Source organism: Lampetra planeri, chromosome 1 (genome assembly GCF_965212315.1).
Source record: "Lampetra planeri chromosome 1, kcLamPlan1.2.h2, whole genome shotgun sequence".
NCBI lineage: Eukaryota > Metazoa > Chordata > Hyperoartia > Petromyzontiformes > Petromyzontidae > Lampetra > Lampetra planeri.
The window spans coordinates 8629389-8649401 of NC_136107.1; the positions used below are offsets into that span (position 1 = coordinate 8629389).

The 20013-nt window shown below is 42.5% G+C and overlaps 1 protein-coding gene across 2 annotated transcripts in view; it reads right to left on the reverse strand.

The window, feature by feature from the left end:
• Window positions 1-9327: 9327 nt before the first annotated feature.
• The window catches only part of LOC144741987 (glycine receptor subunit alpha-2-like), a 28820-nt gene continuing 18134 nt past the window's right edge, over window positions 9328-20013 (reverse strand). Inside the window, exons 7-9 of one of the 2 annotated variants that reach the window (XM_078624592.1) lie at window positions 18162-18376; window positions 13010-13165; window positions 9328-11792 (exon numbers count right to left, since the gene is read on the reverse strand). In XM_078624592.1, the coding sequence (XP_078480718.1) occupies window positions 11649-11792; window positions 13010-13165; window positions 18162-18376 (515 nt within the window). In that variant the 3' untranslated portion in view covers window positions 9328-11648. Of the gene's footprint in view, window positions 11793-12694; window positions 13166-18161; window positions 18377-20013 lie in introns of those variants that run through there. The other variant, XM_078624517.1, reaches the window with a different exon arrangement.

Sequence of the window (20013 nt, forward strand, 5' to 3'; positions counted from 1 at the left end):
GTCGGCATAAAGTAGGGGTGTCCAAACTTTTTGCAAAGAGGGCCAAATTTGATAAAGTGAAGATGCCCGGGGGCCAATAGTTCCTTCTGACATTTTTTTAACCACAAAAGTTACGTGAAAATACACACTGTTATAAAACAATTTTCATTGTCACAATTACCTTTATTTTTCAAATGACAATGTCACCAAATATAAGCCACTCAGGCAGACGTGAACAACTCTAAACACACAATTCTGCCTTTTATTCAGTCAGATAACATTGAACAAACTGTAAAGAATACCTTAAATTTCCATGAGTTAAATATCTTTGCCTCATGAACATTTTAAACAGGAGTTATAAGTAATGCAAAGTGGTCTGTTATCATTAAACTTTTAAACGAGTTAATTTTGCACTTCTCTTTTACAAGATTTTTCAGAAAGCAATAGTTTATGTCACATCTACAGGTACATAACATCAACAGTTATAACCAAATCTTATTCAAGAGTTTAATAAAACAAGTGCCATAAGTCCAAGTGCATTAGTGTGCTTTAGGCTTTTCCCTGTTAATAGTGACAGATGTTACCGTTCAAACACTCAATTTCCGATTGATTAAGGAACAGATAACTTGCTGACACTAATGAGAATGGTGATGCTGAGATCTAGATTTCAGTGAAGAGACCAGGTCTGGCTTGAGGGCAGTGGTTGAGATGCGTAAAATGCCACGCAAGTGGGAGTCACTCATCCTTGACCTCAATCGGTTCTTGTTTAAGTTCATGACTGAGAATGTTTGCTCACACAAATATATGGAGCCGAATAAGCTCAGCATTTTCTTAGCGAATGACCGCATTTCTGGAAACCTGCTTTTGTCCAGCTGCCGTTAAAAGTCAACAAGAGAACACTGCTGGTGTTTTCCGCGGCACTCATCATCACACTGCAGCTCAATGAGCTCCAGCTGCAGCTGTGGAGGAGCATCATCAGGGTCCACGCAGAAGAGAGAAGAGAAAAGCAACGTCCTTTTCAATAACTGCAAAGTCCCGAAAGCGTTTGTTAAATTCCACAGAAAGAGATGCGATAGCTGTTGCATAACTCTTCATTTGCGCACCGATGTTGTCCTGTGGGAAACTGTCAATGACCTCTTTCAAAGCTGGGAAGTGCGCGGTGCAGGGCTCTGTTTGGGACAAGTGTCTTTGGAAAAGTTGCAGTTTGGTTCCAAAGGCCTTGATGTGAGCATATAGCTGGCTCACCACTGCATTTTTTCCTTGAAGATTAACATTCAGCGCATTCAGATGCTTCGTTATGTCAATCAAAAAAGCCAGATTTGCCAGCTATACAGGATCGGACAGTTCTTCCATTGGTTGTCCCTTCTCACCCAAAAAATGCCCAATTTCCTCTTTGAGAGAGAAAAATCGCTGCAGTGCGGACCCCCGACTTAGCCACCTCACATCGTTGTGATGTATTACATCACCGTATTCAGCCTGGATGTCACGCAAGAACGGCTGAAACTGTCAGCGTTATAGAGCTTTAGAGCGAATAGAATCGATTGCCTTTGCCACTGGTTTCATAACATCGTCAAATTTGAGATGTTTGGCGCAGAGAGCCTGCTGGTGAATGATACAGTGACGTTTAATAGCGTTACCTGCTTCTTCGCTGACTTTATTGCAGATCAGTGTGGACAATCCACTTCGCTCACCAGCCGTGGCAGGCGCACCATCAGTAATGATCCCAGAAACTTTACTCCATGGTAGTTTAATATCATCAACAGCTTCACAAACAGAAACAAATAAATCTGTTCCTTTGGTTTGCCCTTTAATGCTTTTAAGGTCAAGCAGCTCCTCTGTCACGTTCATGTTGTCATCAACTCCTCTTAAAAAATAAGTAGTTGTGCAGTGTCAGATGCATGGTGCTTTCATCGCAGGCTAATGAGAAATAATCAAAAGCCATTCCCCTGTCCCCCAGTTGTCTCTGAATATCTGACGATATGTCCTCAACTCTCCGTGCCACAGTGTTGCGTGCCAGGCAAACATTCCTAAATTCTTTCTTCTTCTCGGCGTAAATGTTCTCCACCATTTTCATGACAGTCTTTGATAAACGCACCTTCAGTAAAAGGTTTGCCATGTTTAGCTATTAACATGGCCACTTCATAGCTGGCTTTGGTGATGTTTTCCTTTGACTCACAGGCCCGCATGAAGAATCGCTGTTGCGATGCCAGAGCAGCTGGGAGTTGCTTAACTTTTTCAGCGCGGTCACTCCCTGTTAGCTTGTCGTATGTTGTAGCATGTTTAGTCTCGTAGTGTCTCTTTACGTTGAAATCCTTAAACAAAGCAACCGTCTTCCCCTATCTCTGGTTGTAGCCAACGTTTTCATGGAGAAATTTGAGACTGACGCCATCCAGACTGCCACTCTACGCCCGACCTTATGGAAGAGGTATGTAGATGACACTTTTGTCATCTGGCCACATTGCCGGTCTGCTCTAGACCAATTCCTCGACCACATCAATTCCATACACTCAGCCATCAGATTCACCATGGAAGTCGAAAAAGATGGCAAGCTACCATTTTTGGATGCCCTAATTAAAAGGAGACCTGATGGTTCAATGAGCCACTCTGTCTACAGGAAAGCTACCCATACGGATGCTTACCTAAAACCGGTATCCCACCACCATCCATCCCAGAAGAATTCTCTCATCAAGACTCTACACCAGGGGTCTGCAACCTTTAAGACATAAAGAGCCACTTGGACCCGTTTCCGAAGGAAAAAATAAACTGGGAGCCGCAAAACCATTGCAACATTTAAAACAAATATAACACTGCATATATTGTTTCTTACCTTATTGCTATATACAGGATCGTGCAGTCAGCTGTCAATCTGAATAAAAAAAGGACTTTTTCACTTAACAATGTAAAATATATTTTTGCAAATTAATAGCTAAATTACCTGGTTAATGGGATTTTTGCTCCTGAACCTCAGTGCACAGTGTCTGCACATCAGGGCTGTAAGACGTCACCTTCATTTTCACACAGGCTTGCAAGCTGTCATCTGTGAGGCGTGATCGATGTTTGTTTTTAATATAGTTCATGTTGGAGAAGACCTGCTCACATACATATGTGGAGCCGAAGATCGACAGGACTCCAAATGCATACTTTTTCATGTTTATATAAGTGTTGGGGATGGCATTCCATGTTTCGAATACAAGTTTGTCCTGTTTGGGAAGGTTTTCAATATCACTCCATTTATGATTCTGAGCCAGAATGGCCTTCTGACGGGCAACATCCTCAAGAGTAGCGGTCAAGCATTTGAACTTGGACACCCATATATCTTTGTCGGCTATATCGGCCAGTTCCATCTCAAGATCAGGTTGATATTCAATAGGGATGGATCGATCGCCAGGGGAGTGACAGGGAAGGATAATGTCGTTTTTTCCTCTCTGAACTCACAGAATCGTTTCCCAAACGAACTTTGCATTGTGGTGATTGCAGACTTGAAATATTCCAAATTTATCGTATCATGACTTTGTTTGAACTCTCTCAAAGAGGGAAAGTGAGACAGTGTACCTCTCTGTAAATCTTTGACAAACACTGTCAACTTGCGCTCGAATGCCAAAACCTCCTCCAGCATGTGCAGGGATGTGCCTCCTTTCCCCTGAAGGGTTGTATTTAGCGTGTTTAGATGTGCTGTCATGTCTACCATAAAATGTAATTTTTCCAGCCACTCTGGCTGTTCCAGCTCAGCAAAGGTGAGCTCTTTGCTGCCCAGGAAGGTTTTTACTTCTTCCAAACATGTGACAAAGCAACGGCAACGTTATTGCCTGTCACCGGGCGGGCAGTGTGGAGCGGAGCGGCGACCTGTCAGCAGCGGCAACGCCAGAGCAGGTGTCACAGTGCGCCTCCTCCCCTCGCTAGCATCCGCCCCGGAGCCGCGGTCAAGGTTCAAAAGAGCCGCATGCGGCTCCGGAGCCGCAGGTTGCCGACCCCTGCTCTACACCATAGAGCCCAATGCATCTCCGACCAGGAACACATTGCCAGTGAACTCAAGCACGTACACCAAGCTCTTAAGGCTAATAGTTACTCCGATTACACAATCCGCAAAGCCATCACTCCAACCATCAAGAAAGATCCTGTTGAGGAGCCATTCAAAACCATCACCTTACCCTACATTGCGGGGGTCACAAAAAAGATCTCCAAAATCCTGAATAAACACAAGATCCAGGTCCGATTCAACACAGTACATACAATCCGTGATCTGGTCCCGTCTGTAAAAGATGTGGTTCCAGACATACAGTACCCTGGTATCTACAAACTTAGTTGCCTCTGTGGTAGCAGTTACATTGGAGAAACCAAACGACATGTCTCGGACCGCATCCGTGAACATAAAGCAGACCTGAAACACGGTAGGACAAACACCTCAGCCGTGGCAGATCACTGTTATAATTCAGTGGGCTCACATGACATTGACTTCTCCAAGACAGAGGTTCTCTGCAAGCCATCTGGCTACCATGAGAGATTCGTTCATGAGGCGATCCACATATACAAAAACAGACAATTTCAACCGAGAAGATGTATTCTGGCTCAGCAATCATTGGAAGGACGTAATAAACCATTTCGGGTCTTAACTGATTGTGTTCACGTTTACGGTGACTTTCAGACCGCAGTCCACTCACTGGCATTGTATTCTCCGCAGGGAATGGAGTCTTTGCTCCGCTGCAAGTCTCCTGTCACCACTCTCCCATTGCCATATTTCGTTGCTTCCTCTTAGTACCTTTCACGCAATGGTCACTGGTATAGTTTTTAGCAGATTGTATAATAATAAATAGTATTAAAGTGTAATGTTTAATATAATGTATAAGGTAATATATAGTATCGTAATTGTATAGTGAATATACAGCAGTGTGGTATACAGTAGGGTGGGTAGAATAATACATAGTGTAATATTACAATGTATAGTCTAAGTTATAGGGTGGTGTATAGTAATGCAGTGTATAATTTAATGTTGGGTTTCTCTATGGCAGTATATAGTATGGGGTATATCCGTGTGATGTAAGAAAAAAGTTTAGCTGGAGGCATATTATATATTTTTTTGCCACATAGAATTGTAATGTATGACTTACTGTTAGTAGCTCAGCTTATTGGAGAGTATTTTGAGTATATTGATGATATTGATGTAGTTCATATTTTAGTTTTTTACGTGGTGGTTTGGCTGCTGCAGCTCCTTACTATTAAAATTCGTTCCCTTTATTACTGCTAATACTACTTCCTCCCTTTATTACTGCTAATCCTACATAATACACGAGCATAATATGACTTTGAGACCCCCCCCTTCACCTACACATTCCACAAGTAGTGACTAATCCCATATCTGCATTTTCCATAAATATGCTAAATTCCTGTTGATATGCAAATTCCTTTGTCAAGGCTCCCTCCTCCTCTAACCCAGCTTAAATATACGCTGCCAAGCATGGTGGTGTTCATTCAGACGCTGTCTTTCCGACAGCCCTGTTCTTCACCTAAGGACGGCTGCTTGCGTTGTGGCCGAAACGTCGTGAGAATTGTATTTTATTATGTTTTATTTTTATAATTTTATTATTTCCCTTCTACGTGACTTTACCGAAAGAACCAAGAAGAAGTTCTGTGGCATTTTGACGTTCTGGTTAGGAGGGGAGTATCGGACCCAAGGGCTTCCACATTGATCTCCAGAACCAATACCTGTCAACCCATACCGTTTACCCCGTATTCTTGAACAGGGAAATTTTGTTTTAGGTCCGAATAGCAAATAGTTTTTTTGTCTGTTTGTGTTTCTCCCTTGTAATGGGACTTTGTAGGATAAACGTTGAGATTCATAAGGGCACGGGTTTACCAATAAGGTCTGAATTGGTCTGTAATAATGTAGGCACTGATAAGGGGTTGACAGGTATGAGAACCCACAAGTAATATCGCAAATGTGAAGAAAAAAAAACCCAAATACAATCCGATGTTTTCTGACGTATAGTGAGGACTTCCCCCCCAACACCCAGAGGACTGTCCAATACAGCCATGGTGCCCAGTGGAGGATGAGGCAACCTTGTTTGAAATGACTGTAGGTGTGAGTTTTGGCATGTGCTCGGGCGTATGCGTGAGCGAGTTTGTATGTGTGCTCAGGTGTCCTTGAGGGTTTTTTTGGCGAGATGGGGGGGGGGGAAATCCACTTTTCCGCTCGCGATATAAAACTGCACTTCCCGGTGAACTTTTATGGTGATCTATCTAAAAAAATAAAAAAAAACCACCCTGACAAGAGTGCGACTCCACCGATCGTACATACTCAGGTGACCTGGCTATCCAAATGAAATGGTGACGCCTGCGATGTTATCTAAACGGAAGCACCCTTCAAGGTTGGCGTAATGCATGATGAATTACCCTCGGCTACTTGCACAAGGTGAGTACGTTCATACAAATGAAATTCGATACTTCCAAAGACAAACGCACGTTGGAAGGTGCTACAGAATCCATACGTTGGCATGAATTTTCGCATTGTTCGGTGGAAATGAACATGGAGAAACGTAATTGAAGACCTGTTTATACGAGTTCACGGTTACCCTGAGCAGCACATGTTGGAATATTTACTTCTCTCCGATGCCTGTGTGCTTTCACAGCAACGGCGTTATGTCGTATTTTTAGCCACCAATGCCGCAACCTAAACTCCTAAAGTCAACGCTCCAATGTAACAATATCTTGAACCGTAAACACACGCGCACATGGGCGTACATACGATTATGCAGGTACGTGTGAGCGGACATTTGCTCTATGGTTTTGTGGCACAAGTAATGGAAGTCGCCTATTCACATGTTTTATAAAAAATAAATTGCCTCAATTTTAAAAGGTAAAGGTTGCAGCCCTGCAATTATTTGCTCTAGCCACAGCTGGCAGAAGGAGCTCCCACTCGAGGCAGCTCTATAGAGGGCTTCTTTAGCAGTGGTTTTCAACCGGGGGTACGTGGCAATGTATCAGGGGGTACTTGAGGTGATTTTACAATTGTGTGAATTTATACCATACGTGAGTAATCATGTATGAATCTGCCGATATAAAATAACTGGGATCGATTTTAAATCCATGTGGTAACCTAGAATGATATATAAGACCTATCTAAACTCAATGATCTAAATAATGTGATTTGAAGCTTTCGTGACTGCAGGAATTACTCTTTGGTTTTTTCGGTAAAGTCAAGTAGAAAATAAGTAATTTAAATGATAGAATACGACGTTTCGATTGCAACACAAGCAACATAGAGGCGTTGTGTCTCTGTGTGTATATGTGTGTCTCTCTCTGTGTCTCTGTATTGTCTCTCTCTGCTTGTGTGTCTGTCTGTGTCCCCCCGTGTCTGTGTTTTGTCTCTCTCTCAAATTTTGCAATCTTTGGAAGAACATAATCAACCAGGTAGGGTGTTGACTGTTGTGTTAGCCGACTCTGTGTTGTATTGCATTATATTTCTAAGTTTACTTGGTTTGTTTTCGACCTGATGACGATTGCTTGTGTTGCAATCGAAACGTCGGATTCTATTATTTATTTTATTTTCTTTCTACGTGACTTTACCGAAAGAACCAAAGACTAAATAATGTGGTTTCTCAGAGTAACCAGCGAGCACGAACAAAGAACCTTGTGCACGCAGAGCGTCCGTTGAATTTGTATTCGCTTGCAGGTACTCGCTAGTTAGGGATACCTCACAAAATTGAGAATTGGTTAAATTATTGATGCTCATTATTCATACATTTATTTCTCACATTGGGCCAGACTTGGAAAATGTGGCCATATCCACACTTTTATGTCTTCCAAAGGGTTAAATTTAATTTTCCATTCGATATTCTTTTAGCATTTGAGGTTTGTAGTACTTTGCGTCAGTATTGATACTTATCCGATGATCAAGTATTCCAACATGTGATTGCGTACTCTTTCAGTGGCGGCTCGTCAATAGAGGGCGCAGGGGCGCCGCCCCCATCAAGATTATACATATACAAAAATTATATAAAAATACATAAATAAAATATTTTTTTCATACGATGTGCCGGCTGGTAGTAAGAAAAGCATCAGCATTTAATAAAAACTGGCTTTAATCGGTCAACTATTTTCTATGTTTTTCAATGTGTTTCATGCGGGGCGCCGGACAAATGGATGTCTATGTGAGACTTTAAATTTTCGGACAGCATGTGACCTGAAGCTGGTCTCTAATTGGTTTCTTAAAGATTCTCCTCGGGGCGCAAGTCGTTGCGTCCCTGGCCAATCAGAATTGGATACATGTTATTTTATCCAATCAGATTGGTTCTCGTCACCTGTCATTCAAATTTACGCTCTGGGCCACTACTGCGAGTGCGCAGGCGACACTTGCTAGGCTGATCAAATTTTTTGTGTAAACAATGGCAGCAGTTCATCCAAATTCTGTAATTTATTTACAAAAAAACCCTTTCACAAGGCTTTCGCTGGAAGAAATAAAAAAGATAAAGGATCTCGGACCGGACCAGCCCGATTTACAAATCCAGCAGCAGGCCAGTGACAGAGGACGAAGCTACACACGAAGCTTCACCCACGCTTGTTATGAGAAACGGAGGTGGCTGGCTGGATGTGATGTTAGCAATTCTCTTTTTTGTTTTCCCTGTCTTTTATTTCAAAGTGTCGGCACTGACGTTTTGTGGACAACGACGGGGGTAAGAGACCTCAAACATCTCTCTGACAAATGCAAACGTCATGAAAGTAGCCGCAGCCATATTGATAATAGCATGAAACTAACGTTTTTATGTTCAAGTAGGAAACATGCTTTTTGGTACTTTGGTCTGAAATGTATATAAAAGAGAAACATTTATGTTCAAGTAGGAAACATGCTTTTTGGTACTTTGGTCTGAAATGTATATAAAAGAGAAACATTTATGTTCAAGTAGGAAACATGCTTTTTGGTACTTCTTTTGGTCTGAAATGTAAATAAAGAGCATCAAAATTGATATTCAAGTAGTCAAAATGGTTTTTGGTACTGCTTTATATTTATTTGCCCCCCTCAATAAAATAAAAAAAATGCGCCCCCCCCAAAAATAAATATCACCTGCCGCCACTGTACTCTTTGATTCTTTCGGTAAGTCACCTAACCAAATTTTTTCTTGCTGTGGTTGTCCCACCTGATGACGATTGCTTGTGTTGCGATCGAAACGTCGTGATCTATTATTTCTATACCTACATGACTTTACCGAAAGAACCAAAGAGTATGGATTCCTGCAGTCACGAAAGCTTCAAATCAAGATTTGATTGCATGATTCACACAAACATCTAATTAGTCTCATCAATCTACCTGTTACATCATAGCTATTTGCTGATATAACACATGAGTCAGAAAAAGTGTTTATACTTGTATAATAGTTTAATGTAGTAGGTAAACACAAGCTTAAATATGGATATAATAATGTAGAGCAATCCTTCTCAAACTCTAGATCTCACCCTACCATCAGCATTCACACATAAATAAAACATTGAGTGGTTACACATTTCAATCATTTGATGATTGTAAAATATGAAATACTACTTAAATTAAAACGCAGGTAATTCACCAAAAACGATTCTGTCTCTTCAGGGGTAACTTGAAAGTTCAGCGTAGACTGACATTTCACCCAGACTGCCTGAATTATTTGGACAAGTCATTCAAATGGTCTGAAAATGTGGAATTTTGGCAGAATCTTTGTTGTCTTTCAACTGGCTGAATGTTTTTAGTGTCCACGATTTCGAAAACCCATGGAAGAAATTAATAAAATACCATCAAACGTATACACTTTAAATCATGGGAGTTTGTAAAAAAGAATGCTTACAAGTTGATTACATGAGACTAAATACAAGCATTGAGTCTCACAAGTTCACAACTATACACCAACCCTTATATACCCAATTTGGAATAGTCAAATATTTTGATGGGAGTTTTGTAAACTACGTTTAACGAAAACAAAAACATACGATGGAAAGCTAAGTGATTCTTGACTATAACCTACAGTTTATCACAGAACTGGGTCCCCAGGCATGATTTCATCAATCTTAATGAACATTTATATAATCAAGTACCACTGCGTCACTGCCTTAATATTATTCATGTCTGCATGCCAATATTAATGAAGGTAAAATAAAACTGAACATAATGTGTATACCGGAATGTTGTGACCACTTCGACACTTCAAATGGTCCCAAAATGCAATGTCGCCGCCAGGAAGTGGCGAATGGTGTATTTTGTTATGAGACTAGTTTTATTACTTACCAACTGAACACGCAATATTTATCTTTACCGAGGTCCCATTAAGTTAAACACAAACAGCAACAGATGTCAAATAGTAATGGTTATTTTGTTTTTGACATAGTGCCCTCCTATATGCCAAGGCGCCTCGGAATTCTACAACACATCTCACCTCAAACATTTGAAAAGACACCCCCAGTGGCAGCTGTCCCTGTGGGGACAAATGTGACTTGGTGCCTTTGCCTGAAAACGAGCTTAGTCTGCCATTAGGGGTTGATGATTTGGTCTGAAACACGACTAGCTTGTTTTATCAACGGAGCGGAAACAGAACAATGCTGGGAGAACACGTCATTGGCGTTGAACTTCTGCTTTTTACGCATGCCAATATGTTCAGGAGCTAAATGGCAATGTCGAGGTCTACTCGCCACGAAAGGGCCTTAGAAGAGAGTTCGTGTAGTCTTGTTAATTCTTCCGTGGTTTACTATTTGTGCCATCGTTTGGGTCTCATGGCCACAGTTGTAGTGTGGCTTGTTTTTTTTTACTCGAGCGAATGGGTAAAATAGAGATAAGGAACACCTTGATCTTCACTCACAGCAACATGAGCTCTTGGCTTGTTTAATAGCTCACAAAGCAGGCTGCCGTACACGAGCAAACATATCTCATGGCTCTTAACACTATTGTACAGAAACTAGCCTTATACGCAATCGCACACACGTTAACGAAATAATATTTCATCAGGTAATTTCAGAATGTTATATTGTCATGTAAGTCAAGGAAACCAGCGATCATTGTGAAGACATCTGTTGTCAAGTTGCTGTTTGAGACACCTTCGAATATGAATAATGTGTTAATTAAAACTCACGTGGTTTTATTCTCACTTTCTTCCATATGAAAGTTAACAAACACATGTAAATAAAGCTATCTGCTCAACGTTTATTCTATTTTAATAGATAAGTTATGTTTCCAATGCCCCATCTCCACCATGCGTTCTCTTCCCTCCCCCCCTTATTCACCGTGCTTGACGTCATTTCTTTGGTATGTAACGTTATTGTGTGGTCAGGCCAATGGAGCGTAACAAGTCACACGGGAAACATCAACATCAGCCATGTCGGAGTACCTGCATGGAGATATGTGGAGGCAAGGCTGGGTGAGTGGGGGAGTGTTGTTCCCATCGATCATTTTGTTACCACAAACGACGAATGAATGCGTTCATGTTTATGTCATATACATTCAGCCTTAACTGAGTTTTCATAACGTAAAAAACCCAGTGGAAGATGAAATGACCACTTACAGGTGCTAATACCCCCCAACATTTAATTTTATCTTTTTGGTTTAATGGTATTATTTTTTAAAAACATCAGCGATTCACCAGTAACATATGAAACATGCAAGTGCTCTCAAGATTTTCTTGGAAGCTTAGTGATAAGCAAGGTTGGATATGTCTTCTCTAGCGGAACTTGAGCACCACTTTGTAGAAGACCCAATAGAAAATGTTGAGAATGAGGAAGGTGGTAGGGAACACAATGCGGGAGATGCGGTCAATGGTCTGTGCTTGTGTGACGAACGTGTTCTTCAGCTCTTGCTCATCCGGCTAAAGAAGGTGAGGTGGGTAAGGCAGAGGCGTAAAGTTACTGTTTTCGTGCAGCCAGAAAAGCTAAATAATTGGGCATGATTTAACAACTTTGATTCTCTATTTATCTCTATGGAAAACTAACAGTGGTTCTTATGGGGAATAACCCCACCATAGCAATGTGAACTTTCCACCACTGGCTCAAGCTCATCAACAAACATGTCGTGCTTGAGTTGGGAGACATGCGCTGAATCTGTAAGATATTTGACTCTTTTCCTGACTCGTATTCCACAACGAAATTAATTCAATGTCTGTAGACTTTAAATAAATATACATTCAGCTTCACGAACACGTGCATACTCAGTCCAATAAAGATTTTGGATATGGTTGTGGGCATCGAGTAAAACCGAGTTGACTAAGAGAGGCTGCCGCTCTGGCAAAAAAACATGGGAATTAACATCACAATTTCATCACTTCAACAAGAACTTCGCCAAAATATCAAGTGACACCTTAAAGGAAGTGCAGCAAGCAAGGAAAAACCAGTGCAAATGGCAATGGGTTATTTGAGTAGATGAGAGGCAATCCAGCAGGATGGAGGCAAGGGTTGGTGGGTCATGCAGATTTATGAAACTCCCAGGCCTGTAGGCTATTGGGGAACAAAACATTTCAATACAGCAAATATACAGCAACTGGATTCATGGCTTCACAACCCATCGGTATGGAACGTGGAGCATTATCCTCGAACTGTAGTGGGGTTTCTTCAAGTACACTGGTTTCCTCCCACAGGTATATGACGCCTTGAAATAAAATAAAAATATGGTCAAACACCCCAATATCCTTTTGAAATAAAATATTTACACTCAGTAAGGCTTATCTGGAAAAGAGAAAGAACATTTTGAATATATTTGTATTACCCAGGATTGATTCACTGAGTCTCAAGACAATTTTTTCAGGAGGATTCTGCCAAGTTTTTGTACTTGGGGGTGATGTGGCTATATGAAATCCCAAATGAGTTATTTGCAGGTATTTTTTTAAAAACATATTCGGTCATTACCAATAAAATTGTGTTTTTTGTTTCTTACAATGGGAGGAAATTGGAGAACCCAGAGGATACCCATACAGAACAGGATGGAAACATTAACTCCACAAAGAAAGGTTCCCGAGTCTGGAATTAAACACGGGAACTTATTGGTGTGAGGCACAAATGCCATGCCGCCGGTCAAAAATGATATACAAACCATTTCCTTTGAGCCGTCCGATTTCTTCTTCAGCTCCTTCATAGCCCGCTTGTTCTGTCGCGCCATCACATTGACAGCTGCAAATTCCAGTAGTGCGGCAAATGCGAATACCTGGCACATCCCCATCCACACATCTATCGCTTTGATGTAGGAGACCTGAAAACAAAGCACAAAGACAACGACTCATGTTATGAATACTGGAAGTGGGGGGGACAACGACTCATATTATGGGGACAACGACTCATGTTATGAATACTGGAAGTGGGGCGCCACGGTGTCGAGATGTAAACTACCTCGCCTGGTAAACAGGAGTTCATCGGTTTGATCCCGACCCTGACGCCTGTAAATTTTGAGTTTGCATGTTCTCCTCGTGGTCGTGTGGATTTTTCTCTGCCTTCTCCGGTTTTTATCCTCCACATTTAGAAACATGCGTTTAGAGTATTTGGCTGCTATAAATTTCCACATGGTAAGCCACTTCATTGAGCTATCATTTGTAACCAGGTCACTTCTGAAAAAAGAGCTATATAGCTCAGTGGGCCTTACCAGGTAAAATTAAAATTAAGTGGGCCATTATTAAGCCATGGATGGTAGATGACAATGTTGTGGCCAACACCTTACTTGACCACTTTCTTTGTGGGTAATTGGCCTGGGGAACGTTGGAATTGAAGTTCACAGACCACACCTTGATTCCCACAATGTAGATTGTGAAAGGTGGTCCAGATGTCTTATGACCCCAATTAATGGAACCCGAATTTTTTTCCTGTGCATATTCATTTTTGTTTTAAATAAATCTATATTTAAAAAAAGTAAAGTTTTAGAGAATTAAATTGGTGTCACTAGACATCTGGACCATCCTTTAAATTAGCAATTCCTTGTCATTCACCTTAGCTTAGCTATAGCGAGTAAGAAAATCAACACTTGAGCTTATTCAAAATCAGCACCACAGAGACAACGGTGACCAGACATGATACTGACCACACGACCTCGTATGGCATGCGAGGAGCTGTTCTGCAATCCGCTTTATGGATTGCACAATCTGTAAAGCTGTGACCCCAACCGTTGGGAGAGAACCACCTGAGGACCCAATCAAAACCATCACCTTGCCATACATAGCAGGGGTCACCAAAAAGATTTCCAAAAGCATGAGCAAACACAAGATCCAGGTTCTATTCAACACAGGACATAAAATTCGTGATCTTATCCCATCTGTAAAGGATGTGATCCCTGACATGCAACACCCCGGTGTCTACAAACTAAGTTGTGTCTGCGGCAGTAGTTACATTGGAGAAACCAAGCGACATGTCTCAAGACCGTGTTCGTGAACACAAGGCGGATCTGAAACATGGTAGGACCAATACCTCTGCCATGGCTGATCATTGTTTTAATGCTGTGGGCACGCATGAAATTGATTTCTCCAAGACGAAGGCACTCTGCAAACCCACTGGCTATCAACAAAGATTTGTTCATGAAGCCATCCAGATATTTCAACACAGACACAATTTCAACCGAGGAGATGGGTACAAACTGAGCAATCATTGGAAGGATGTTATTAACCAGGTAAAGTCATAACCGGCTGTGATGATTTCATCCTACCTGCCGGTGTTAACAGTTATTTCCGACTCTCTGAGTTATATTACCTTGTTAAATGTCTTTACTTTAACAGACTAAATGTCTCACTAACATAGCCGCTGCTTCCATTATTCTTCAATGTGGCAATGGCTCTCGTTGTTTAATAGGCTGAATGTGTCTCATTAACACAGCCACTGCTGCGGGAGTCATCTCACATTGACATGCTAATCTATAGCAATACAATGGCTTCTTCAGCACCGTAGTCGTGGGGTTACATTAACAGATTGACATGCTACTCTCTAGCAATACAATGGGCGAGGTATATTACTTGTAAATTCCATCTCTAGCCCCGCCCACTTACCCTTGGGTTGTGCCCATCTCAAACCTATATAACCTCTTGCTGCAGTAGTTCTCTCGCTATATTTCTCCTGCCTCAGCAGGTCGCCTGCTGTATTTTTTTCACCTGAAGACGATTGCTTGTGTTTTTTCTATCGACGTGACTTTACCGAAAGACCCAAAGAGTAACTCGTAGAAGGTTGACACAGTGGAAACACTTGTGCCTCCCAACAAAAATCTCCAAGGTTTAAATCCAGATTCAAGCACTTCTCTGTGTGGAGTTGGTATATTCTCTCTGCATGAGTTTCCTCTGGGTACTCTGGTTAAAATTACATAACTGATATTGGCTAAACATCCCAATGCTGAAAATGTACGTGTAAATTATTACATTTGTATTACACAACAGCAACATCGCCTTCTACCGCGAAAACCCGGAAGGAGCCTCCTGAAAAAGAGTTTAGATTCAGTGAGGCTTTCTTGGGTAAACAAGCATAATAGTAAAATAGGGCTTTTTGTGACTGAATGCCACCAGGAATTTAGATTTAAAGCTTTCGTGACTGCAGGGATTCATCTACTTGGTTCTTTCGGTAAAGTCACGTAGAAGGGAAATAATAAAATAATAAAAATAAAACATAATAAAATAATTCTCACGACGTTTCGGCCACAACGCAAGCAGCCGTCCTCAGGTGAAGAACAGGTCTGTCGGAAAGACAGTGTCTGACGCATTCAGCGTCTGACGCATTCAGACGCTGTCTTTCCGACAGACCTGTTCTTCACCTGAGGACGGCTGCTTGCGTTGTGGCCGAAACGTCGTGAGAATTATTTTATTATGTTTTATTTTTATTATTTTATTATTTCCCTTCTACGTGACTTTACCGAAAGAACCAAGAAGATGCCACCAGGAAGTTATGACACTGCCATTAAATGCCTTCAAATATGATGTTCACTTACAAAAATTCAGAACTTTCATTTTTTACAAAAATGAAGATCCCATTTAATGAAAGAGTAAACGTATGATCTCAACACTTGAATTTGTTCTTGTAGACATCTCAATATTGATTGCCTCTCCAAGCTTTCAGACCAATACAGTAATCCCTCACTCTAGAAACATTATTATATTCACAGTCATAACATAGTCTCGATCCAGGCTATCCAAAAAAGACAAGAAGCCGGTTACATTGTTGTTGTATATTCACTTCAGAAATCTTCCCATGCTGGACGAGACTGATACGGACCCTATAAAATAACACCCATGAGGATCACAGCACGCTAATGCAGCTGCTCGAATTTAGTGTTTTCAGACACATTGCACACACCGCTCTTTATTGTAATTTGATGAAACAATTGTACTAATTTTGCAACACCTGCAGCTTTAGTCGCACCTGGCCTTTTCCGGGTGTCAAGTTCTTGCACGTGGGTCTTTAGCGCGGCCCGGGTCAACAATGAATACATACGGAGCGATTGCCATATTTGTTCAGACATGAGCCAGCGCTATGACTGTGTGTTTACCTGCACATGTATCATATATCTCGCTGACGATGTGTATTCAGCAACACAACGCCAATTGTCCAACACCGTTTAGAGCCCCTCGATCTGACGATTACCTCGCAACGACAATTACGCTTCACTTCAGCGTGTCACTACCGCAAGCCTGTTGAGAGTCAGTGTCTCGACATTTGACATTTGTATTGTTAATTTCTTCAAATTTGTATACATGTAGGTATAGCCTATTAGAAGTGTGTGTGTGTATATATTTCCTGTATGTGCAGTAGTTTAGAGGTTAGCCCGCTGCGCTACGAAACCGGTGACGGCCACCACCAGTGAGGATTTTCTGAACCGGTCCTGGGCCTCCCCTAGGGGGACTCAGCCTCAAATAAGTCCCTGGTGCGATGTGTAAACATTTCCACTGGGGAGACAAAGGCGGCTGGGCGTGGTGCTGGCCACCCACCTCCTTGTGTACTGTGCTGGCCTTCATAGGTGCTCGCTAACAGCACTTGTCCCAACAGTCTGTTAAGGCTATGAGGGGGATCTTTGCCTTTGTCATGTCCTGTATATACAGTATATGAGAAGTAGTGGTAGAGGTCATGTTTCATTGTCTGTCCACGGCTAACACACTAGTTGGCATCATAACCTCTCTGTGAACAAAATACATCAGCACTGGGGATACAAAGATGGTCGAGTGTGGTGCTGGTCTTAATAGGTACTTGCTAACAGCACTTTACCCTAACAGTCTATAAGCGTATATATATAGGGGGTCTCATTATGTGTCTCTGTGCATCATTGGGTGCGTTATTATTCATCGCAGACTGCTCGTACTCATGCGAATGGGAGCCAATCATTTTCACCCTGGCACACTTCCCTTGGTTGCTTTCAGCTCTTACTATGCCTCAGCAACCACCGACATACAAGAAAGTTAGTTATATCACGGACTTCATGAATATAAGTATGAATGTGTAATCCTGTCCATTATTATTTCGATTCAATGACCGGGCTGTTTCTTAATTTAAAAAAAAAACGCCCTGGGACAATAAATACAAAACGCTGCTATTCTAGATGCTGAATGTCCGTGCGCTGCAGCAGTGCCCATGAGTTTGTGTGCAAAGTGAATTTGTGACGTGGGTATGCTTGCAGCACAATGAGTGTAGGTATAATAAGCAAACCTGTCAACCCCTTATCAGTGCTTACCTTATTACAGACCAATTCAGAACTTATTGGTCACCCCGTGCCTTTATAAATCTCAACGTCCATCGTACAAAGTCCCATCACAAGGGAGAAACACAAATAAATAGACCAAAACAATGTTGCCCATATTGAAACGGCTGTATGCTCTATGGACCTGAAGACTAAATTTCCCTGTACAAGAATACGGGAAAACTGTATGGGTTGACAGGTATGATTTCCAGTGACATAATATGCCTCTGTATAGTCATCTATAAATGTTCTAGCAGAGAACGACCATTAACTAGATAGGAAACTGCCATATAGTCATTTACATGGTGTTCCACAAAGTCAAATCCAAATACTACAGTCCTTGATTGGCTGGGCTGAGGCAATGGCACTAGTTTACATGATGAGGCCTTTACTTCAAGAGGACATTCAAAATTGAGGCTAAACCTGAAAATCAACCACCTTAGGGGCACAGTGCTCATTACATTGATATACACATTTGCTATGTAAGTCATTAAACCTCCTTAACAGACGTGGGGTTTGCTCTAAATGCACAGGGGACAGAGAGAGCACCACCCACCTTGGGCAGTTGTGCGTTGGCAGCTGAGCTCTGTGTGGTAATCGTGAGGATGGTGGTGATGCCCAGCCCAGCTCTCGCTGGCGCGGCGCTCATGTCGATCCAGAAGGAGAACCAGGAGATTATGACGAGCAGCATGCTGGGGATGTAGATCTGGATCAAATTGTAGCCAATGTCACGCGAAAGCGTGATTTCTAGTGAGATGCAGGAAAATGTGCCTGAAGAAAATGGAGACATGAAAGTTACAATATATCATTCTCACTTCCTGGGCTTTTATTCCAACTTCCTGTATCTTGTTCTGATGATGTTTTGAGTATCTTTAAGTTAAACTGCAAGACACGCTAAGTCTGGACCGGTTTTGACACACACTATCTCATGAGACAAGTCAGACTTGCTTGAATCAACTACCAATATTACAGACCCTCTCTTGATGGTATGTTGTCCTATAGTTTGATGCAAAATTGCACAGCTACTGTTTACATAACTCAAATAATCAAACATTTTGCCAGATCATTGTGGTCTCACCCAAAAATAAATTACGAATCATATGACATTTACCTACAATATAAAAGAGAAATCAGGAAATTATTGTCATGCGTATGTCCGAATATGGTTGTGAGGTTATTTTTATTGTATATAAAAAACATGGTAGATAATACAGGTCAGTAAATTTTCCTCTTCTATTTTATAAAAAGTACAATGTTGCTTATCTTTTTCTTACAGATGTATTTGTAGTCCACCAGACTTTTATCATATTCCCGTGATATATAAAACAGCGGCACTTGGATGTGTAATGCGGGCGTAAGCGACCTTCCGGATGTGACGTCACGGAGAGGTGGAGTTATGTGACGTGGGAGAAAGGTTCGGGTCCTTAAGGGGAGAAACCGGAAGGAGACGGGAGAGAGTGGGAGACTGAGCAAGGGTGAGGCCACGCAGGGCGAAACCAGGGAGGGGTGGCACCGTCGGCCAGCGGTGACCAACCCCGGGAGCAGCCAGCGAGGCTGCGGGAGGAGACAGCAGTGGGGCTGCTGGAGAGGGAGAGCGGTGGAGGAGCTGCAGCGAGTACAGTCAGGGAGGCTGTGTATGGGAGACAGCAGCGAGGCTGCTAGGAGCTACGGGAGCGACAGGGAAACAGCCGCGAGGCTGTCCGAGGCTACGGGAGCGACACGAGGAGGAGCTGCAGCGAGTACAGCCAGGGAGGCTGTGTGAGAGTAACAGCAGCGAGGCTGCTAAGAGGCTACGGGAGCGACAGAGACCAACAGCGGGGCTGTTAGTGGTGACGGGTGTAACAACAGCGTCGGCACCGTGTGGAAGGTCTCAAAGGAGGACAGCCGTGTGGGAGACAGCAAACGAACCGAATAAAGGACACCAAGCCAGATATCGTAGTCGAGTCTTTTATTACATTGGTGTCAGAAGTGCAACGGCATGTCGAAACAAGTAAGAAAGAAAATTATTCCGGCGCCAGCATCGGCTTCTTCGTCCGACGACGACGACCTCCCTCCAACCATGGATTCTGCTGGGGTGGTGGAGGAGAGCCCTGCTGAAGCGAGCACGGGGACTGGAGTTGAAGATGTCGCCGCGGTGGCGGGCCCGCCAACATCATCGGACGCTGATCCACGATGGCAGCAGATGGCGGAGCAACTGGAGACTCTCAAGGTCGTCCTGGCGCAGTTGAGTCATCTCGTCACGCCAAGGACGGCGACGGAGAGAGCAGAGAGTGCTCCACAGGCTGCCACATTGTCTTCGCTTCCGACGCCATCAGCCACGCGGCACGAAGCCGCCATCTTGCGCGCTCCGCGGCGGGAAACCGCCATCTTGACCACGCCGCGGTTCGACGCCATTTTGAACTTACCAC